At 44.5% G+C, this 21,771-nt stretch overlaps 1 protein-coding gene across 4 annotated transcripts in view; it reads left to right on the plus strand.

Annotated features, from left to right (window-relative positions):
• Positions 1 to 21,771, plus strand: part of Ca12 (carbonic anhydrase 12) — a 52,217-nt gene that overhangs the window by 20,088 nt on the left and 10,358 nt on the right. For 3 of the 4 annotated variants that reach the window (XM_027411289.2, XM_027411290.2, XM_035444656.1), the window contains exons 3-8: positions 13,195 to 13,374; positions 14,443 to 14,588; positions 17,759 to 17,854; positions 18,793 to 18,856; positions 19,099 to 19,256; positions 20,934 to 21,060. In XM_027411289.2, coding sequence (XP_027267090.1) covers positions 13,195 to 13,374; positions 14,443 to 14,588; positions 17,759 to 17,854; positions 18,793 to 18,856; positions 19,099 to 19,256; positions 20,934 to 21,060 — 771 coding nt within the window. The remainder of the gene's footprint in view (positions 1 to 13,194; positions 13,375 to 14,442; positions 14,589 to 17,758; positions 17,855 to 18,792; positions 18,857 to 19,098; positions 19,257 to 20,933; positions 21,061 to 21,771) is intronic. The other variant, XM_035444657.1, reaches the window with a different exon arrangement.

Raw genomic sequence — 21,771 nt, forward strand, 5'->3', positions numbered from 1 at the left:
GAAAAACACAGCCCTAGCTCCAACCACAAGTTCTTGATCAGATGAGGGCCTCCACCAGTGCTTCTCAACTTTAGATGAACATCAGGATCACTGGGGTAGCTCAAGACCAGTTAAACAAAACCTCACAGCCGGGGCCAGGCAAGATTAGAAGCTCACAGAAGTTCCTCTGTGTGACAAAGTTTGGGAAACGCTGCTTTAGGCCAGTGGTTTGAAAATGTGGCCCAGCAACAGCAGCACTTCAGGAGGATGTACTGGGCATGTAGAGTTCAAGGTTCCATCTCCAAACTACAGTGTCAGAAACTATGAATTTCGGAAAGCCTCAGTGGTCTGTGTTGTAACAAGTATGGCAACCACTCTTCAGAGTCTAGACCAGGTGAACCAGAGAACACTTTCTTCAACCTTTGAGTAAAAGTCTAGGAGCCTCTGTTGTGCTCTTGGCTTCATGGTGGCTGTTGTGAAAATACAGAGGCCTACCCAAGCCTTCAGGCATCATGTGGGCTAGGTTCTTGGAATAATCCATTGAGTGTCTATGCCATGGTTTTGCTTACTCATCCTTCTGTTGATAGATATGGGTTATTTCCACTATTTGGTTTTATGAATAATGTTGCTGTCTGGCTAGGCTGGTGGCCACAGTCAGCCGTTTCACACCTAGCACAGTTCTCTTGTCAACAGGCAGCAGCTTGTTTTCATTATGAGGGTAGGCTAGCACCACATTAGTAACTTGTGTTGCCAGCTTGTAGTTTTTGTAGTTTCTTTATTGAAGAACTATTTATTGAACACTTCAGGATGTCCAGGCTCTTTAGCAGAAGTCACGCATAAAGGCATAAAGCAAGGTACCATCTAGTGCATAGTTCTTGGCAAGCACAGGTGTCATTTGGGGAGGTGACATTTAGTAATAGGCCCTGTGTTCACCCCCTAGGGTCTGGTTCAGTAGGTCTAGGATGGGGCCTGAGAGCCCAGGGTCTGGTTCAGTAGGTCTAGGATGGGGCCTGAGCCTTCATTGTTTGCTTGCTTTTCTTGTTTCCTTGATTTTTAGATAAAGGTGACCTTGCACTTGAGATCCTCTTGTCTCTACCTCCTGAGAGGTAGAATTCCATGTATGCTCTTCTACACTTTATTTGATGCTGGGCATGGAATCTGGGGCTTCTTTCATACTAGGCAAGTGCTTTGCCAACCGAGATACATTCCCAGTTAGAGTATGTATCTTGAAGGAGCTCTAGGGAGATGATGATGATGGTGCTGCTGGTGATGCCATTTTTCTGGGAGCACTTTCAGTACCACTGGACTATAGGGGTAGAAAGACCAAGCATTCTTTTGCTAAGTGTAGTTGTTGCAGAGGTGAAGAGTGCAAAGGGCCCTGCATAGCAAAGAGGAGGGCAAGTATTTTGATCTGATTTGGAGTGTGAGCACGTAGATATTCTAGGGAGCTCTGAAGTTCAGCCCACCAGAATAAAAAGGAAAGGTGAGAACAGCACATAGCAGCCCAGGGAGGTGGTGTAGCTTCTCTGTGTCAAACAGACTCTAAGACAGCAGGTCCTGAGGGCCTGCCCAGAGGGTGGCTGAGATGCAGGAGCAGAAGCAAATAGATAATTTACCTTTGGCATCTTGGAAACCCCACCCTCCTCACTATAAAAAGCTTTCTTCCAGAAAGAACCCAACAAAAGCCTTGACGTCAGAGTGTGAATAGTTATGGAGCCCTTTTGTCCCTTACCCCAGCAATATTGGAGAATATTGGAGAAGATTATAGGCAGGGGTGGCTTGGGTAGGCGTGGGTGGGTGTGGAAGGGCAGAAGGAAGAGAAGGTTTGCAGTGGTTAGCAGAGTTAATTGACAACCCCAGCCTCATCCTCCCAACCTGCACCATCAGCCCCTCCCACCATGGCAGGTACAGAAATGGTGGCAGAGTGGCCTAGGGTGAACTTTACAAGGCCCAAGATGATTCTGCCTCTTAAGTAGACCCAAATTAAAATAGATTACAATAAATATAAAATCTAGATACAAAGGATGGCTTAGACACCTTTAGAAAACTGTCTATTTTGATCAGCCTATAAGGTAAAATCCAAGGGAAAGAGTGGCCTTTGTAGCCCTTCAAGCTTTCTAAGTAAGGAGTCACCCTGGCCCTCTAGTCTTTGTTCCCTGTTCCAGCCAAGGCCTGATTAATCTATAACATTAAAAAAAGGGAAAGTTTCCCTGCCAGTGTGATTCCTTGACCTCTGTTGGTAAATAACACAATCAGAAGACCTCAGCCATTAATTATTAACCTGTAGTTCTGGCAGCTTCTTTCTTTTTGGCTGGATCTTGCCTTATGCTTGTGTCTGACCACTTAATAGACAGGGGCAGGCCAAGTCTAGCCAAGTATGCTTAGGTTCATGAGAAGCCATATATATTTTTAAAAAACAACTTCTCAATGAACTCCAGGAACTATAATGTTCTTTAAATGTATTTTTAAGATGTGACTTCCATATCCGAAGAATATCCTGGAGAGATGTGTTTTTTTGGTTGGTTTTAGAAGGAACAGAGGGCTCCTCCCCTTCTCAATGGGATTCTGGGCCTTAGCTGCATTTTCTGTGGGTCCAATTACAGGATCAGAATTGATAGACGACTTCTCTAGAGAGAGGTGGGTTCCAGCCCCCTGAGAGGAAGATCTCATCAACATGTGAAGGAGCATAAATGAGTATGTGTCAAATAATTCTTGCTCAGCCTCATCATAGAGCAGTTTATTCCTCGGCAAGAAACCCAATGGACCCCAGGTTCTTTCTGAGTGCCTGTCTCCTGTGCACATGACATACACCAACTATGAGCTTTAGCAGGTCCATAGGCTCTCCACGCCCTCCATCTGGAAGGCTGTTCCTCCAGCTTTGTTCATGGGGCATTTTATCTCATTCTTTAAGCCTCAATGTTGATGGCACCTCCTCCAGGAAGTCTGCCTGTACCACTGCCCAACAATGGTTTCTCCATTTCCTCCATCACAGCCCTTGTTCGGTTCCTTCAAAGCACCAACGGCAGACTGTAGTTATTTGACTTGTGTAGAGGTTGTTCATTTGTGATTTGTTACTGGTCTTGACCCCTGGAATGTAACTCTACAAAGACAGAAAGTAGATCTGCTTTGTCATCCATCATATTCAACACCAAGTATAATGCCTGGTACACTGAAGGCACCTTTTGAAGAAATGAATAAATTAACTTTAAAATTAAATAGCAGTCCAAGGAGGAAATTAGAGATTTTTCTTATTTATCCATATATGGCTACTCAGGTGTGTGTGTGTGTGTGTGTGTGTGTGTGTGTGTGCGCGCGCGCGCACGCGCGCGCGCGCATGTGTGTAGAGGCCAAAGGGTCAACCTTGGGTGCTGTTCCTTATTTTTGATGCACGGTTTTTCACTAGTACCCAGAGCTTGCCAGTTTTTAGGCTAGGCTAGTTGGTCAGTGAGCCCCAGAGAGCCTCCTGTCTCAGCCTCTCTTGCACTGTGATTACAAGTACATGCACATGTAGCTTTTTACGTGGGTGCTAAGGATCACATTCACAATATCATGCTGACATGACAAGTACTTTACCAAATGAGCTCTCGCCCCAGCCCCTGAACACTGTTTTTATTGTAACTACATTTAATATTGTTAAGTGTGCATTCACTTAACCTTCACACTGTGTGCATTCACGTTAAGGGGTTTACAATCACTAATCATTTCATTCACATTTATGTACTAGGAGTAGCCACGGTTTTACTTTCCCTAGATCTCTGAGTACAACAAATTAACCAAAGTCTTTGATGGACTAACCAAAACCTACAAATGTTCATTGTATAGAAAATATGACTGTTGTTTGGCAAAAGTCTCACCAACAGCTAGAATGTCAACTTTGCCACATAGTCAAGTTCTGATCTGTTTTTGTAGCCAGTCCAAAGAGACATGGCCTGTAGCCATTGCCAGGCAGCTGCCTGCCTGAAGCATTCATGAAGACACCCAGAGTATTGACCTCAGAGAGTGTGGTCAAAAGTCAGGCAGTAGGCAAGACTGAACAACCAGTGTTTTCAAGAAGACCCCGAAGGCCAACCTTAAAACCAGAGACAATGAATATACCTTTATTTTTTATTATTCTTGTCAATCCAATCTCCATAAAATCCTGCCAAATCACAAACAACATATATTTTCTTTAAAACTGTGGGGCTGGAAAGATGGATCAGTGATTAACAGACCTTGCAAGAGACTCAAGTTTGATTCCCAGCACCCATGACAAATAGCTCACAATTGCCTTTAACTCCAGTTTTAAGGGATCCAATTTCTTCCTCTGGCCTCTAGGGGCACTGTACTCACATGCACATACCTGCACCCACGCGTAATTAAAACTAATAAAAATTGTTATTAATTTTGAGCACACAGGATAGTCAGTGAGAAACTGTAAACAAGCCTTAGGGGTAATTACATGCATCATGCTTTTATTATTATGATATGTGCTATAATGTGGATGTATCAGGTATATAAACCTAAGAAATAACTTAGCCCATACATTTTTTTTTTACCCAGACACCATGTCTGCAAACAGGTTATAAAATTATCCTTCAATCACTTGCATAAATCATTTACCCAGAGCATTAATGGGTCTCACACTGTGTGCAGATGCCTTCTGAGCAGTGAAGCTACAAACAAACCCTTAAAATTGCTTTATGAGATGACTATGGAAATTTGAAAACTCACTGGATATTTAATATTAATGAGTTATAAACAAGTGTTACATGTGAAATGAGCATATGGTTTAAAGAGGCCTTATCCGGAGGGTCTAGGCCCTGTTCCAAATGATATGACAGACTTTGAAGATCCCCATGGAAGGCCTTACCTCCCTGGAGAGCAGAAAAGGTTTGGGATAGGGGGTTGGTGGGGGGCAGGGGAGGAGAGGAGGGAGAGGGAACTGAGATTGACTTGTAAAAGAAGCTTGTTTCTAATTTAAATAAAAAAAGAAAAAATAAAGACCCCTTATCTTTAATGGTACATAAATATTAGCAGTGTCTTAGTCAAAGTTTCTATTGTTATGATAAACACATAACCAAAAAACACTTGGAGAGGAAAGGGAGGTTAGAGCCAGAACTCAAGATAGAATCCTAGAGGCAGGAAATGCCATTATCTGGCTTTGCTCCCCATGGCTGGCTCAACCTGGTTTCTAATAAATATCAGGATCACCTGACCATAGGTGGCACCGCCCACAGTTAGCTAGGTCCTCCCACATCAATCATTAATCAAGAAAATGCCCCACAGGTTTGCCACAGTCCAGTCTGGTTGGGGACATTTCCTCACTTGAAGCTCCCTCTTCCCAAATGACTGTAGCTTGTGTCAAGTTGACAAAACTAGCCAGCACTAGAAGATTTTCTTCTGTAGTTAGGGGAAGGAATGGAAGAAATTGGGGTACAGTTGAAATTACTGAAGCCATGAGAAGATGGTACATGGTCTTTACACTGTATACTTTCTCACTTTCTCTCTCTTCCTTTTAAAACAGGGCCTCATGTGACCTAGGCTGGGTTTGAACTCGTGTTTTATTTCCTGAGTGCTGAGATTACAGGCTTGTGATCATTCCTGGAGTTCTGCAGTGCTGAGGATTGAGGCAAACCATCTCCAGCCCATACATACTATGTGTCTTTACTTTTGTTAATGCTTAGAAATTTTCTGTAATTAAAATTCAAAATAAGATGCATCTTGAGTTGAATGTGCTTGTGCATACCTGTAATCCCAGTACTTGAGAGTCAGAGACTGGAGGCCTGCCCCAAGTTTGAGGCAAGCCTGGTGTATGTATTGAGTTCCAAGGTTACATGATAAGACCCTGTCTCAAATAAAACAAACAAAACCAAAGGACAAGAAAGCAAAGCTAGAGTGTATATTAAAAACAAAGCAAAAAAACTAGAGATGAGTACAGGATGGCTAGCTTGCTCTGGCTGAGTCCCTCTCAGAATGCCAGCTATTCAGACCGCTGTCTTACCAGACCTGATCCTCCTCTCCCATTACCTTTGCGCCTGCAGAATCTCAGAATCTCTGGTTGGGGTTTTCATTATCTGGGTGTCATTTTCACACAGGCTGCTGTGTTCTGGTCTGCAGAATTCAGCAAACCCTCATTGAGTGCCTTCTTCTACCCAGGATGAATTCTGTCTTACAGGTTGGACTACCCCCTACCTCCACCCACCCCCTCACCCCATCCTGGATGAATGGTCAGGTCTGCTTTTTCAATTTCTGAACATGCTGTGCCCACAGACTTAACAAATGTTCTGTGCTGAAAATCTGTGCTTTTCCAAAGCTCATCTGTGTGTCAAAGCCGAGTTCAAATCTTGCCAAAGCCAGTGTGTGCTTCATTATGGCTGAGGTTCCCACAATGGCAGTGACTCAACCCTTTCGGTACCTGAGTTGCCTGAGGCTATCTCCAGACTACAGCTTTCTCCACAGATTTTAGACGGTTGAAGGCCATTCCCTATGAACACATAATGGTGGTTACAAACCATGGATAGAGACAGTCTCTTAAGCTCATTTTAGAAATTTCAGCCAAAAGGCATGAGAAAAGAACAGTGGTTACAAGAAGGTTTGTTCTGTCCCTTAGTGAGGATTTGAATATATTTCCACGAAGATGGTGAAAGAGATCAGGGAAGGAAGGCTAGATACAGGAGAAAAGAAAAGTGCGGTGCTGGAAAAAGCAGGGCTTTTGAAAACCTTGACAGTCTGGGTCCTTTTAAAAATGTGAAAAACAGCTCGTGTCTGCTTTGTCTTACTGGGGGATGGGGAGAGCATGTTGTGAGTAAGGGAGTGTTTGAACAACCAGGCCACAGAAGCAGGGACACCACTAGAGCAATCTGGTTACAGCAGGATAATGGATTTAATCTGAAGCAGGAGAGGGAGCCTGGCAGCATGACAAGGAAGGCAGAGACTGAGCAGCCTGGGGAGGGCCCTTGCAGGGTGACACAGTGAGGGTCTAACCTGAGGCGGAGGAGGTGGTAATGGAAAGTTGTGACTCAACCAGCTAAGGGCAGAGGATGAGCAGGGCTCACCCACTGAGATTTTGAGTGTGGCAGGAGTGAGGCCCAGGTGTTCTCTGACAAAGGCACCGCACCATCAAACTGTGACCTGGGCTCAACCTGTTGACTGTTGCAATGTGTGGACCTTACTGAGCACTAAATTTTGCAAACAAAACCAAACAAAAATGATTAACAACTTGTAAGCTGGCAGCTCTCTCTCACAAAGCCTGCACCATGTCTTGGATATAAGCATCCTTTCCCTAAGTGCCCTCTCTCTTCCTGACATCCATGCTTTGATGTCAGCTTCAATTTTGCTTCATTCTGATTCAAACTGAAATTACTTTCTTCTGCACGGTCAGGCTTCTTAGTTTCACGGATGTAGATGTCTTTGAAAGGATTCAGGCTCCTGGGTCCCCTACTGCCAATGCCATCTTCCCTAGTGTCATCTGAGATGACACTCAAGCATTATTGATTTCCACAGAATGAAGATCCTCAGGTTCCAAGCTGAGACTTTCTCAGTCTTCCCCCTCAGGGAAGGCAAGTCTAGACTTCAGATTCTGGATAGGCAGGATCTAGCAGGATGTATCCCTGTCAAGGAGTCTCAAAAACTGAAATCTTTATCATCAACCCATAAAATTAAGGGGCCAAAATCTCAAGAGGGGGAAATTGAGGCTGGATAGGAAGATGGGAAAGTTGAGAGGACATAAGACAGGAAAGGAGCCACTCACTCGGGAGACTGGTTGAAGCCTCTTTTCAGCTGAGAGCCAAGCATCTTAATAAAGCTAAAATACACTGTGAATGCTGCCACATAGAGACAATATTCTCTTTTCCGTAGAGATATTGCAAATAAGAATGTTAAAAGAGCAGAGGTTAGGGCTGGAGCTCAGTGGTAGTGAACTTGCCTGGCATGCATGTGGCCACAGATTATATCACCAGTACTGTAATAATAATAATAATAATAATAATAATAATAATAATAATAATAATTAAAAAGAATGCTAAGATAGCAATGAAAGACTTGTGAGCTGGCTCAGTGGGTAAAGATACTCACTGACAAGAATGATGACCTGAGTGTGATCCCTGGAGACCTACATGGTAGGAGAAGAGAACTGACTCCTACAAAGTTGTCCTCTGACTGCATGAACTCAGTGGCACATACATGTATGATAAATAAAATTTGAAAGATTGTGTTTAAAGCCTAATCACATATAACCTTTGAATTTAAAAAACTTATCACAAGGTATATGATATACATGTGGGCACACAGGACAACTCTGTAGAGTCAGTTCTCTGCTTCCATCTTTACTTGGGTTCCAGGAATCCAACTCAGGTCATCAGGCTTGTGCATCAGGCTCTTTCCTTGCAGTGTCATCTTGTCTCACTGGCTCAGGACCTTTGGATTTAACCTCACCTCTTCCCCAGCTGTAACTTTCCGAGACTCTCACAAACAAGAGAAATGAACCCTGCTTACAGTGAAAACATGTCTGGACTTCTTTGTAACTTAGATCTGGTGAAGATTCCATAGCCCTTGTGACCTATGTGTTTAATCCTACCCGCCTGTAACGCCCAGTACTTTTAGAAGCCACCCAATGGTCACATTTACCAAAAGAAAAAAAGAACATCTCTCAGAAACCTTTTGAACAACAGAACTCCAGAAGCCGCCAATGTTGTATCTGGGGCTAATCCTAAGACTTAAATACAAGTCCCTCTAGAAGTCTGCACCTGTGTCTTTCATCTATACTGCCCTTTTCCTGTCTTCCCTTCTGTCCCCTAACACCCACACATAACTCTGTTAGCACCCTTCCTCCCTCCCCGCTCTCCCACCTTCCCTCCCTCCCTCCCTCCTTTCTTTCTTTCTTTCTTTCTTTCTTTCTTTCTTTCTTTCTTTCTTTCTTTTTTTTTGAGACAGGGTTTCTCTGTGGCTTTGGCGGCTGTCCTGGAACTAGCTCTTGTAGACCAGGCTGGCCTCAAACTCAGAGATCCACCTGCCTCTACCTTCTGAGTGCTAGGATTAAAGGTGTGTGCCACCACCACCCAATTTAGCACCATTTCTTAATAAACTCCAACTTTGCTTCCTTGGGAAAAAGAAGATATGATCTAGTTGTGAAACTGAATGCTGACTGGATTTGGTAATTTTAAATTCTAACTTAACTTTGCAAGGGTGATAGTGGTATTGAGTTTTTGCTCTGAGCGCTCATGGTTTAGGAAAGCCTCCTGAGACAGGTGCAGATGAAATTAAGCTGCTTTGTTTCAGGGTTATCCAGGCAGATGGAGAAGATGAAACAGTACCAGCCGTAACTCATAAACTGCCACAGCTGGGTGATGTGGAGTTCACCTTGCTTATCTCCCTCTGCTGTTGATATATTTGAAATTTTCTCTATACAAATAATCTGGTCCTCAGATAATGCAGGTTCTGTACCCTGGGCCTCACAGTTCCCAGTCAGAAGTCACAAGAGATGTTTTTGAACTGTGCCATGTTAATCCTACTTTATATTTTAAAACAAAGATCTTTCTGCTTCTTTTTGTCATCGGTAGGGAAATTCAGGAACTAGAAAGAAACAATGCCTTGCTTTTACTTGGGAAAACAAGCTTTGGGATGTACATGGTCTCCTTCATGATCATGGGGTGGGGATAGGGATGGGGTTCCAACCAATGGAAGAGGTGCCGTGGAAACCCAAAGCAAAGGCAAGTGTTTACAGGAGCTGCTTTGTAAGAGCTGCTCCCAGCACAGGCTCTCTGGCAAAGAGCACTTGGCAAGAGTCTGAAAGCTGGGACTGGTTATGTAGCTCAGGTGGTAGAATGACTGATACATAGCACCACCTAAACTAGGCATGGTGGCACATGCCTGTAATCCAGCACTGGAGAGATGTGAGCAGAGGATCAGAGGTACAGGTCAGCCTGAGATATGAGACATGGTCTCAGTTAAAAAAAAAAAAAAAAAAAAAAAAAAGACTGTGAAAGCTGAGACTCAGATGAGAAATTGTAGCCTTCAGTGACCCTCCCAGGCTTATTGTGGCTGCAGGTCACACATGGGCTGTACAGAAACTGGAGGACAATGGCAGAGTCCATTGCTGTCATGTTTGATATTGGTTGTGTAGGTACCTAGCCATATGTCTCTCTCTATTGATTCACAAGGCAGGAAATCATGAGGCTGTATGACTGTAAAAGGAGCAGGGGTCCAAATGAGGCGGTGGAGGGGTCTATAAACTCTATGAAGTCGTATTTACCAGGCCACATCCTGCAATATAGGACGGAAAGCCGGTTTCCTTTTCAACAAGTAGTCCCAGCCACCCAGAACCAATCCTCACACAGGTAAACTTAAAAGCTAAAGAGAGACATTCTAAACCTGAACAAGTGATCTCATTTTCAAACTTTTTTTTTTTCCTTTTTTTAAGGCAGGGTCTCATGTAGACAAGCTGGTCTCAAACTCACAATGTAGCCAAGGCTCTTTTGCCTCCACCTCACAAATACTAGGATTACAGAGGACCAGCAGGATGGCTCGGTGGGTAAATGTGTTAACTGTGAAAGCCTGAGGTCACAAGTTCATTCCTGAGACCCATGTGAAAAAACACAATATGGTGGCACACATCTATAATCCCAGCATTCCTATCCTGAGATGAAGGACAAAAACTAGAGAATCTAATCTCCCCAGAAGTTCACAGACCAGCTAACCTGGAGTATGTACATACATACATAGAGAGAGCGCGAGAGAGAGACAGAGAGACAGAGAGACAGAGATAGAAAAAGACACACACACACACAGAGAGAGACAGACTGACACACAGACGTGAAAGAAAGAAAGAAAGAGAGAGAGAGAGGGAGGGAGGGAGGGAGGAGGGAGGGAGGGAGGGAGGGAGGGAACAGGAAGCAGTGCTGAGGTTCTGGATATGCGCCACCACGACTGGCTCCAACTCTTTTAAAGAGAAAAGGCACGTGGGGGACTTCAAACAGTTAATCAAGTGCCCCTTAGAAAATTAAGCAGGAAACAGGTGGGAGAATTAGTTAGTAAACGTGTGAGGACCTGCCATGTGCCAGGCACTGTAGGAAATGTGGGGATGAATGAGACACTCCTCACATCCAAGGAGAATGTAGGAGAAAGGGGGAGAAAATAGATGCACAAAATCTCCCAGATAAACACTAGGGGAGAAGACACCAAAGCTTCTCCAAGTCAGGTAACTTCGGTATTAAGCCAAAGTCTAACTTTGAACAAATTACTTCATCTCAGTATTTCATCCACAAAAGACTTTCATCTCCTCCCCTTGGCTATGGCCAAGGTTATAGATTTTAGAAGGATCAAAAACTACCTAAATAAATATACTAGGCTGCTGATGGTGAAAGAAGCTGAGGGTGGGGTAGAGGTGGGAAAGGCTCTTTTAGACCCTGCAGCCACAAGGGCCTGTGACTGGCTTGGCTGTGGACAGAGGCCAGGACTGGGAAGGTGGTGTCTACACCTCAGACAGCCCAGGGACACCGGCATCCAGAGCCTTCACTTTTGAAGCTGGTTCCCACCAGGAACCTTATCACATGCACTAGAGCCGCCTTGACATGAACAAGCCTCAGCGAGCCGTTCCAACTTGCCTGGTGCAGAGAGTGAAGTACGTAGTCCTGTAATCTTCATAAATATTGGATCTCAGAATACAGTATCCAACCCTGACATTTCTACTAGCAGCTCCAGCAGGGACCATGACCTGGCTGTGATCACTCACCAAGGTGGTGGGACAGGTGTTGCTGCAGTCTTGTTGTCTGGGTATTCTGTGTTCCCACCTTATTTTCTACTGAAGGCCTTGGCCACACTGACTCTGATATCTTTAACATGCTTGTTTCTCTCATCCCCAAATACCCAGCATGGCTCTAACTTCTAATAATGACTATGTAGGACACAATTTCCTCAATTTCCTCCTTATAGCCTCCCAAGATCTCAGTTATTTGGAGGAAAATATCTGCCAGTAGCCTGAAAATCCATTTAATTACCATGGAGGATAATCTTTTAAACACAGATTTACATTCTTTCAAGATTCTTCCCGGTGGGAGTACCATAGTTCTCAGGGGTTCTCAAGCTTCCTAATGCTGTGACCCTTTTATGTGATTCCTCATGTTGTGTGACCCCCAACCACAGAATTATTTTGTTGCTACTTTGTAACTGCAATCTTGCTAGTGTTATGAATGGTAATGTAAATATCTGTGTTTTCTGGTGGTCTTAGGTAACACCTGTGAAAAGGTTGTTGGACCCCAGGGATGTTTTCATTCACAGAGCAGTGACTGCTAATCAGTATTTAGCAAGGAGCCTGAGTCCTGGATGATCTTCATTTTTAAGTCTGTTTCTCCTCCTAAGGACTTGTCAATTTTATTACAGTAATTAGATTGTAGTATTACCAGGCTTCCCTCCAGTTAAAACCCTGCTGTACATGGCTTTGTGATCCCAGGCCTATAATTACTCAATATTTTTCAAGCATCCCTTTTGGATTGCATCCTGCACTCTAGATGTGGGTATCAGGAGTCTGTATCCCCAGACTCCTGTATTCCTGTATCCTATCAGGAACATCACACTGTGAATCCATCAGCCTCAAAGACATATTTGAGCTATGGTTAGTCAAATAACAATTGCACCACCTGGCACAGTTTGGCACACTCATTATATTTTCCCTACTAGAATACCTGTTTGGATGTTCCTATAGTGTCCAACTTGGTGGCCTCATGACCTAGAGTAATTCCTGGCACATAATGGGTGCTCAACAAGCAGATAGTAAATTGGTGAATCACTGGTCTTCATGTAGAGAGGATATATATGTTTTGTGTCAACATGGGAATAAAGTGGAGTTTGGGTGGGGGCCCTAGTTTCTGGCCTGGGCTACTCTAGTCTCTTATCCTCCACAACACTTTAATGGCAGATGGTTTTAAGACGTTTGCTGGGCCTGATTCTAAAAGCTGGTATTTCCAGGTCTTGAACAATTTATCTCTAAAACTAGAGCTGACTCTTCTTCCTCATAGCAGTTACAATGAGCAAAGATATCAAGTATTTCTTCTGACTCTCCCCACTCTCAGAAGAAGTCCACAAGGATGCCAAGGGACCAGTACATATACTTGTCTCATGTAGAATAGTGGTTGTCTATGGAAAGATAAGGGAATAAAAAGGAACTGTTGTATAAACAGAGATTAGAAGGTGAGAAAATTTCCTTTCAGAAAACTGAGCTTGAGCTTGGATCTCTCCTTCTAGGTCCTACTGGGGAAAAGAACTGGTCCAAGAAGTACCCGTCATGTGGGGGCCTCCTACAGTCCCCGATAGACCTACATAGCGACATCCTCCAGTATGATGCCAGCCTCACACCCTTACAGTTCCAAGGTTACAATGTGTCTGCTGAAAAGCTGTTGAACTTGACCAATGATGGCCATTCAGGTAATGGGGAGACCTTAGAGACCCTGAAAGACAGGTCTGAGGCCCCTTTGACTCCCTGCCTGGCTCTTTCATCTGGCTGGGAGGGATTCCCCTGAGGCACTCTGGAGGAGGCAGGAGGAGGCTGTGAGGCATTCCTGGCCTACTGTCTTATGTATGGGGTGTGTGCGCTACAATTTTGGCTCTGGTGATTCTTCCGGGGCAGGACATCTCAGAAGCACATCTCTTGTGAGAGGAAGAGATAGGTCTGATCCCATTGGTCCATTGGCTAAGCTTCCAGGGTGAGTTCTGGGTCAACATGAACTATTCAAGGCACCAGCAATTCAGTTGCTGAGGGTAGACACTCAGGGTTTAGAGTCAGACCGACTGGGGTTGAATCATGACTTTGCTACACACACACACACACACACACAGAGAGAGAGAGAGAGAGAGAGAGAGAGAGAGAGAGAGAGAGAGAGAGAGAGAGAAAGAGAGAAAGAGAGAGAGAAAAAGCCCAGGTTTAGTGTGAGTCTTTCCAACTCTAATAATCCAACCAAGAAAATCCTCACAAGAGTGCCCAGTTGCTTAGGCTGTAGTTGATTCCAGATGTAGTTGACAACCAAAATTAGCCATCACAGATACTAATGAGTCATCAGATTGGATAAGAATTTTGACTTTCTTGAGTTGTCAAGGAACACTAGAGATTGGGTACATCAGTCTGTTGCATAGTAAATGCTTTTTAAATAGCAATTGTCATTGGAATGTTATTTTCCAACTTGGCAAGTTCTTCATTGAAGGTTCTATTATTATAGGCAGGAACCTGATACATGAATAAGTAAAGCAACAACCATCATTGGTGTAGAGTTGATGCTTTCCAGGGAGATCCATGAAGGTGCTGGTGCCACTGGAGTTGGACTAGGAGAAAGAGGCCAGGTCTCTGGCCTACAGGCATTACTGCACTGGTTTACCCTTTGTTCCTGCAGCCACTTGTACCTGTGCAGGGGTTGCCTGCCTGCCTGCTTTTTGACAGGGTTGGTCTGGCCAGGGTTCAGCTGGCCAGGGCTCTGAAGGCTGCTCCTCCATTCCTCATAGTGAGACTGAATCTGAACTCGGACATGTATATCCAGGGCCTCCAGCCTCACCAATACAGAGCAGAGCAGCTGCACTTGCACTGGGGGAACCGCAATGATCCCCATGGCTCTGAACACACCGTGAGTGGGAAGCACTTTGCTGCCGAGGTGAGTGAATGGCCAGTCTGGGAGAGGGTACCTAGCACTGACTCCCCTCTATGTGGCCACTGGGATAGAGCAGCCTTCATAGTCTTTGTCCCACCCCCCCCCACTCTTCTGTCAGCAGCACAGGAAGGTCTCACTGCCCTGCATTTCTCCAGGTATCTTTGTTCCTTCCTTTGCTGCAGCATACTGAGTCTGCCTGTTTCTTTTACCGTGTGATGCTGCTGAGAAGGCCAGCCTTGCAGATGGCATGGTGAGGTGCATGTGGTCCATTTCTAGACATCCTCCTGTTCTGTGCAGAGGAAGACCTTGTAGCTTGTCGGGCTGTCACAGCTCATTGCTTAATCATACCCAGCTCATTGCTACTCCATATTTTTCAGTCTTCACACAACATTGTTGCTTAAAAATCTCTTCTTATCCATGAATTGTACTTGGGAATATGAAGACAATGATCCAGGACTGTTCTTGTAGCTTGCCATAGATTAAGGAGTGACTGGCATTAGATGTGCAGGGCATCACTGTGATCAGAGATTCTCTGAAAACAATTTGGGATGTGGGCATAGCACTGTGTCATGTCACCCTGAGATTCTAATCTAAAATACCAAAGGGAATGAGAAGAGAGGCAGAATGCCCTTGCTGTATCACAGGCATGTGATAGGGTAGGTTGGAGAGGGGTCTTGAGTTCTTCTACTCCAAGTTTGAGTTGGGGATGTGGCTCTGAGTGTATACAGGAGAACAGATAGGAAGAGATAAATGCTGATGGTCAGCCAGCAGATCCCATGCTAAAGAATGACACAACCATTCTCTCCTCTGTTCACAACTGCTGAACTGCTTAATGTCTCAACCTAATTATAGGTCTGTTACAAGTGTGGAGGGGATGTGATTCTGGCCCAATAGAATGGTATGACTGGAGGCACACGGATTTCAGAGCAGATCCTCCCTTCCCTGGAGCTCAAGAACTGCAATTTCTTGCAAGCTAATTGCAATGTTGAGGCTTCCGCTTCCCCCTGGGAGAATAAAGTGGCAGCTAGGATGTAGGTTTGGAGAGTTTATGCATTTAAAAATATTTCTGGGGTGCTGGAGAGATGGCTCAGCTATTAAGATAGCATACTGCTCTTATAGGAGTCCTGAGTTTGGTTCCTAGAACCCATTTTGGGAGTCTACAACTACCTAAAACTCTACCTCCATTGGATCTGATGCCTTCTTATGGCCTCCTCAGACACTGCATTTATATGTGTGAATACTCTCTCTCTCTCTCTCTCTCTCTCTCTCTCTCTCTCTCTCTCTCTCACACACACACACACACACACACACACACACACACACACACACACACACCTTTTTAACATTTGAGACAAAATTTTACTGTGTAGTCCTCACTGGCCTGGATCTTACTATGTAGACCAGGCTGACCTTGAATTCACAGAGATCCTCCTGCTTCCACCTCCTGAATGTTGGGATTGAAGGCATGTGCCACCATGACTAGCTAAAGTAAAAATAAAATCTTAAGAAAAATAATAATTGTATTTTCTGCTCTTAAGCTAATAACTAGACAAAGCCTGGCAAAAATAGGCCATAATTGCTAATCCTAGGGAAGAAGCATCAGGGCAAGCCTAACTGGCAGACTCTGTGTTGAGACCCTCTTTGAAGTAGTGGTTCTCTTGGGTGGGGACATAGAAGACTCTTTTTGAAACCCCTTACCAGGGAACGCCCATAGACCTAGATTAGTTTTCAACTTCATTTTTATTTAGTCTGAATATGTTAAGAGCTGAAGCAAACCACAGGGTCCAAAGTCAAGCAATAAACATCTTGGGTAATTTATACAAATAGAAGTTTACTGTTTTTCCAAGCCATTCTAAGATGGTATGGGCCTTGTGGTGGGCCATCATTTATGAGAAAGATGGTGGAGCAAGAACCCCCATGGAAACCTTAACAGATGTAACATGAAAGTCAGATGTGGTGGTGCATGCCTGTAATCCTAGCACTCAAGAGGCTCAGGCACGAAGATTTCAAGCCCAAGGCCAGATTAAGCTATACAGTAAGATTCTGCCCCCCCCAACCCAAATGACCCTGGTTCTGTTCCCTCACCTGGCATTTCACAGCCATCTGTAACTCCAACCAATACTCTCTTCTGACTTCCACTGGAACCAGGCATGCTCATGGTGCACTGATATACATGTAGGCAAAATATCCATATGCATAATAAAATAAAATAAAATGAAAAACAGCAAAAGGGCTATGTAATAACATTAAAAATAGACCTTATGGTGAATTTCTTTCAACAAAGGAGATGATAGGTGAATAGAAAATAAATAAAGATAAATATTTCAATATGCAATAGTCTCAAGGGCACAGAAGAAAAGTGAATGTATTTTACATTAGGAGCTATCCACTATAAAGTTTTCTGAAGGCTAGGTGATACTGTCTTTAGGATTAAAAGTCAGATTAAGCATCACCAGAATTTATATTAACAAGGGTCATAATATGTGCCTATGCTTTCTAAATCTAGGATTTCTCAAAAACTTCTCTTTACATTAATTATTAATTTCTGATCTGATTAAAAACTCCACCATTTAGACTTTTATTTTTGAGAAAATAAAAGTCTACATTTGTGGAATATCATTTTGTTTTATAGACTGTTAAAGTCTGAGTGGTAATCCAGCTGGTAAAAGTCATGCTGTGATTTTGTCTGCCTGAGAGATAAACACCAGGGTTTTGTGCATTATCAGTTATGATTAAGTTGTAGCCAGCAACTGTAGTCCCACCCACACTGCTTCCAGATCAGGTTCAGAGATGCTAAACTACCGGAGACCACTTGGCCCCAGGCTCCTGAAAAATATCAGAAAGGAGAAGACCTCTAAAGCACCAAAGTCTTCTCATGGTTAACATAAAAAACCATTCATTCATTCACTCATTCATTCTTGTCTTTTGTACCTCTGCTATTTAATCAGACACTAGGGATCTAATGAATTAGATAGGATGTGCCCTGGTTTGCAGGCTGGAAAGGACTAGGGAAGGGGAAAACTGGGGATAGATACTAAGGGCGAGGGATCAATTCTGTTGGGGGAGAGGAGGCACAGATGCCTAACTTTCTAGTTGGATTCAAGTCTTCTGCAGAAACAAAAGGTTCCTGTGAGTCACTTGTCCCCTCCTGGATACTTTCTCTCCTATTACAGTTGCACATTGTCCATTATAACTCAGACCTGTACCCTGACTTCAGCACCGCCAGTGACAAGTCAGAAGGCCTCGCTGTTCTTGCTGTTCTCATTGAGGTATGAGGTTCAAAGGGCTTCTTTACATGAGGTCTGTAGCAGGGATGGTATCAGGACTAGGCATGTGTTCTGTGCACAGCAATCAGTAGTGAGTTATTCCTGGATGGCCCTGCATTGCCTCTAGAGCAGGGCTGTTCCTCCTAAGGCTCCTTCTGTCTTTTCTTAGAGGAAGACTTTTCTCTATTTAGGCAGCTGAAACAGACATAGCTTTTGTGACATTGAAAATATAAGCCCCTTTCTCCATCCATGTTGCATGGTATGAGGTCACCTGGCTGGGGAGGGCCTGTAGGTACCTTATAGGGATCCTTATGCTACACCATCACTGATACAACACCTAGCATCCAAACTCCACTCTGGAATGAATTATTGAATCCGTTCCGGAATGAATTATTTAATACTGGGGAAAAAGAATGCAGCCTGGTATGGTGGTGCATGCCTGTAATCCCAGCAGGTTGGAAGTTGAGACAGGGGGATTGTTGAGAATTTGAGATCAGCATAGGCTACATATCAAGATTTTAGCCCAAAAATTGGGGAATGGGGGAATGATAAGCTTGTTTTGTTTTCCCCAAATGAGGCAACATGTTCCCATTTCCCAATGTGCTTACTTATCTGGCTTGGCTATTGTGAACTCAAAGCTCCCTTAAGTTCCAGGTTAAATGAACTGGTGTAGTCTTTGGGCTCATATCAGATAACCAGGAACACACCCTATATACTGGGATACTCAAACCTGGTATCTTAAACTGAAAACTAGATAACATTCAATGCCAAAGGTCAAGACCACTATACTAATGCTTAACAGTCTGGTGATGGGTCAGAATCTTCTTTGTGAGGCAGGTCCTCGGGGAAGGCCTCCAGCCCAGCCCTCTGATGGTAACTGTCAATGCGGGCTGAGGCTATCTTATTCTGTCTTAGCTCAACCTGCCTGGTTTCTGTTGCAGATAGGCTCCATCAATCCATCATATGACAAGATCTTCAGTCATCTTCAACGTGTTAAGTACAAAGGTGAGGGGTTCTTGGCTACTTAATTCACTCACTGTTACACAGGATGTGGTCACACCTGTGCCACTTTAAGAATAACAACAGCATGGGGTGGGTGCTGTCTGTGTTGACAGCAGCAGGTTACTGGGCAGTGTTGTGACACTGGGTCAGGTGGCCCAGAAAAGAGCTAATTCACTGTGCCTGAATGTGGGTATTTAAGCTCAGTTACTATGCTTATGCCTCTCACTCCCAATGTGTCTCTCCAGGCCAACAAGCACTCATCCCAGGCTTCAACATTGAAGAACTTCTGCCTGAGAGCCCTGGCGAGTACTACCGCTATGAAGGGTCCCTGACTACACCTCCTTGCTACCCTACTGTGCTCTGGACAGTTTTCCGAAACCCTGTGCAGATTTCCCAGGATCAGGTAACAAGCCAGAGACTATATAGCATCTTGTTCCCTGCCATAAGCTATTCTAATTGATGACTTGATTTCCTCTGAGTTCCATTAGCAGTTCTTCAGAACCTTTCCAGTGACCTGCCACTGAAATGCGGTAGGAATTACAGACTAAGCTCTAAGAGGAGTTAAACATCAGGTTAGGAAAATGGACACACTTCCCACAGTTCTTTAAAGAGAGCTGCAAAGCCGAGTTTGCTAACATACTCATCAGGGGCTGGGTGGCATTTGCTGTCCAAGTGGGAGAGCCTGGCTCCTTTGGTGGGGCAGAATAAAGTTCACAACAGGTTAACACATGGGCCCTGGGATTGCAGTGGTGAGAGGGTCACTGCTCTTGGAGCTCACAATCTAGAAGTGTAAGCTGGGAGCCATGTCATTAGCAACCACTCATGTTGGAAGTCAGGGTTAGAAGTTCTCAGGGTCACCTGACTTCTGAGTTGAGTCACTGCTCATCCTGCTACCTCACAGTGTAAAAGCACGAGGAAGAAAGGGGTAGAGAAGGTTGGATGGTGCTGCATAATAATCACCCCAGTTGTGCTAGCCAGTTCTCACTGTCAAACTCCTGCTCTTCACTACAAGCTTCTAAACTGAGAAACCTCGAAAAATGGCAGCTGGTGGGTGGACAAGAGAGAGGATGAGCTGAATCAGAGGTGAAAAGTATGAGAAGCAGCCATAGCCTAACCCAGAAGCTGCCATAGAAACCGATTGTATCATATTCATGGGGGTGTGAAATGCCAGGGAGCCGGCAGTCACATCACAGCTGGCCTCTTCCCTCCATCTTTTATTCTGATTTGATTATTAAAAAAAAACAACCTAGCCCCCACTGCTTTAACAGTTGGGTTCCAGTTCAGGGTCATGAAAAAAATGTGATCTTGGTGAGAGGCTAAGGAGTCATTCTCTCCAGTTTCCCTTCATTGGGGGCAGATTCTGGGGTCATCAGGAACTTTAACAACAGGAAGGACCCAGCCTAGCCAAGCAGTAGCTAGCTAGTGAGACCCTCAGGATGCAGAAGTTGTTCTCTGGCTATCCCATTGCTTTCAAATACCTCCTGTCAAGCACCCCATCAGCTGATTCCAAAGGCTTCTCTCCAGTCCTCTCCCCAGTAAGCCAGGCTGTAGTTGTTCCGACCCAAGGGACAACAACCTAAGGCGAGATATCCAGGGAGGGGAATGGGGACAAGAGACTGGGAGAGAATGACCACAAGACAGGATCTGATCAAGTGGCAAATTTTATTTTTTCCAGGCTAGCTTATATAGTCAGTGGTATGGGGTAAAGGGGAGGGGGAGAAGAGGCCAAGAGCTAGGTGTTAGTTCAAGCAGGATGTCAGAAAACTATAGAAGGAGGATATTGGCAGGGTAAAAAGTTCATGGGTAGTGGGGAAAGGGAGGGTTACCTAGGTAAGTGGTGGGCCGCGGGAGGTTTGCTTAGGTAAGTGGGCCTGTGGTTGGAACAAAGGATTGACGTCTGGGTCATGTTGTTCCTTCTGGGTGCTCATGCTTCTAGAAGCCATTTATAATCAAAAGACAGTTCTATAACCGTGTGGCTTGCCAAGTTTGGCCTAAAGGTTCATGCCAAGCTGTATGGCTCCCAACACCAGGCCATCGAGCATCATCTGCTCATGAGACCCATTTCCACTTTTCCCCTCAGCTGTTGGCTTTGGAGACAGCTCTGTATTTCACACACATGGATGATCCTTCCCCCAAAGAAATGGTCAACAACTTCCGGCAGGTCCAGAAGTTCGATGAGAGGCTGGTGTATATCTCCTTCCGACAAGGTGAGGAAGCTTCTGGGGGAAGGGAGAGGCAGCATTGGGTTATCAGATGTCTGTTTCCTTGGTAGGAAACAGCCCTTAGGAGACTGGCTAAGAGTACCATGGCTGCCAAGGAACCAGAGCACGTCTAGGAGCTTTGGTATAGGAGCTACAGTAGTCTCCCTTCAGGGCTTTCCACTTCCTCAAGTCCTTGGAGAGAAGCCCAGGACTTTGAGGTGCACAGGTCAGAGCCCTTAAGTCTGGGAGTCACCCACAGGTGGAGATGAAATGTTCTTGGGGACTTCTCCGCTCTAAAGAATTATTCCTTATCTTAAGGCACATGGAACCCTTTGTACCCTGGACTCTTTTGGCATAAAGGGCTACATTTGCCCTGCCCTAGGCCAAAGGAGGTGATTGCATACTACAAGCATCTTTAGATGCTTCTTTGTAAGGTCAAGGGTATAACCCATGTTTATGGCCACATCCTCAAAGTCTCACAGAGCAGGATCCATTAGCAAACAAGCACTAGGGTTCACAGCTTTTTTGTCTAATCTGGGAGCTTGCATAAGCACCCGAAAATACATTCCCATCTGAGTAAAGCTTAATAGTTTGGTGTATTTCAATTGTTAGGAACTCACTATTCCTTCTAAGTCTCTAAAGGCAATGACTAGGAGGAAATTGATGTTCCACTGGCTCAGTGCCTCCATCAGTACACTGAGCATGGTGATGGGGATA

Source organism: Cricetulus griseus, chromosome 4, assembly GCF_003668045.3.
Source record: "Cricetulus griseus strain 17A/GY chromosome 4, alternate assembly CriGri-PICRH-1.0, whole genome shotgun sequence".
NCBI lineage: Eukaryota > Metazoa > Chordata > Mammalia > Rodentia > Cricetidae > Cricetulus > Cricetulus griseus.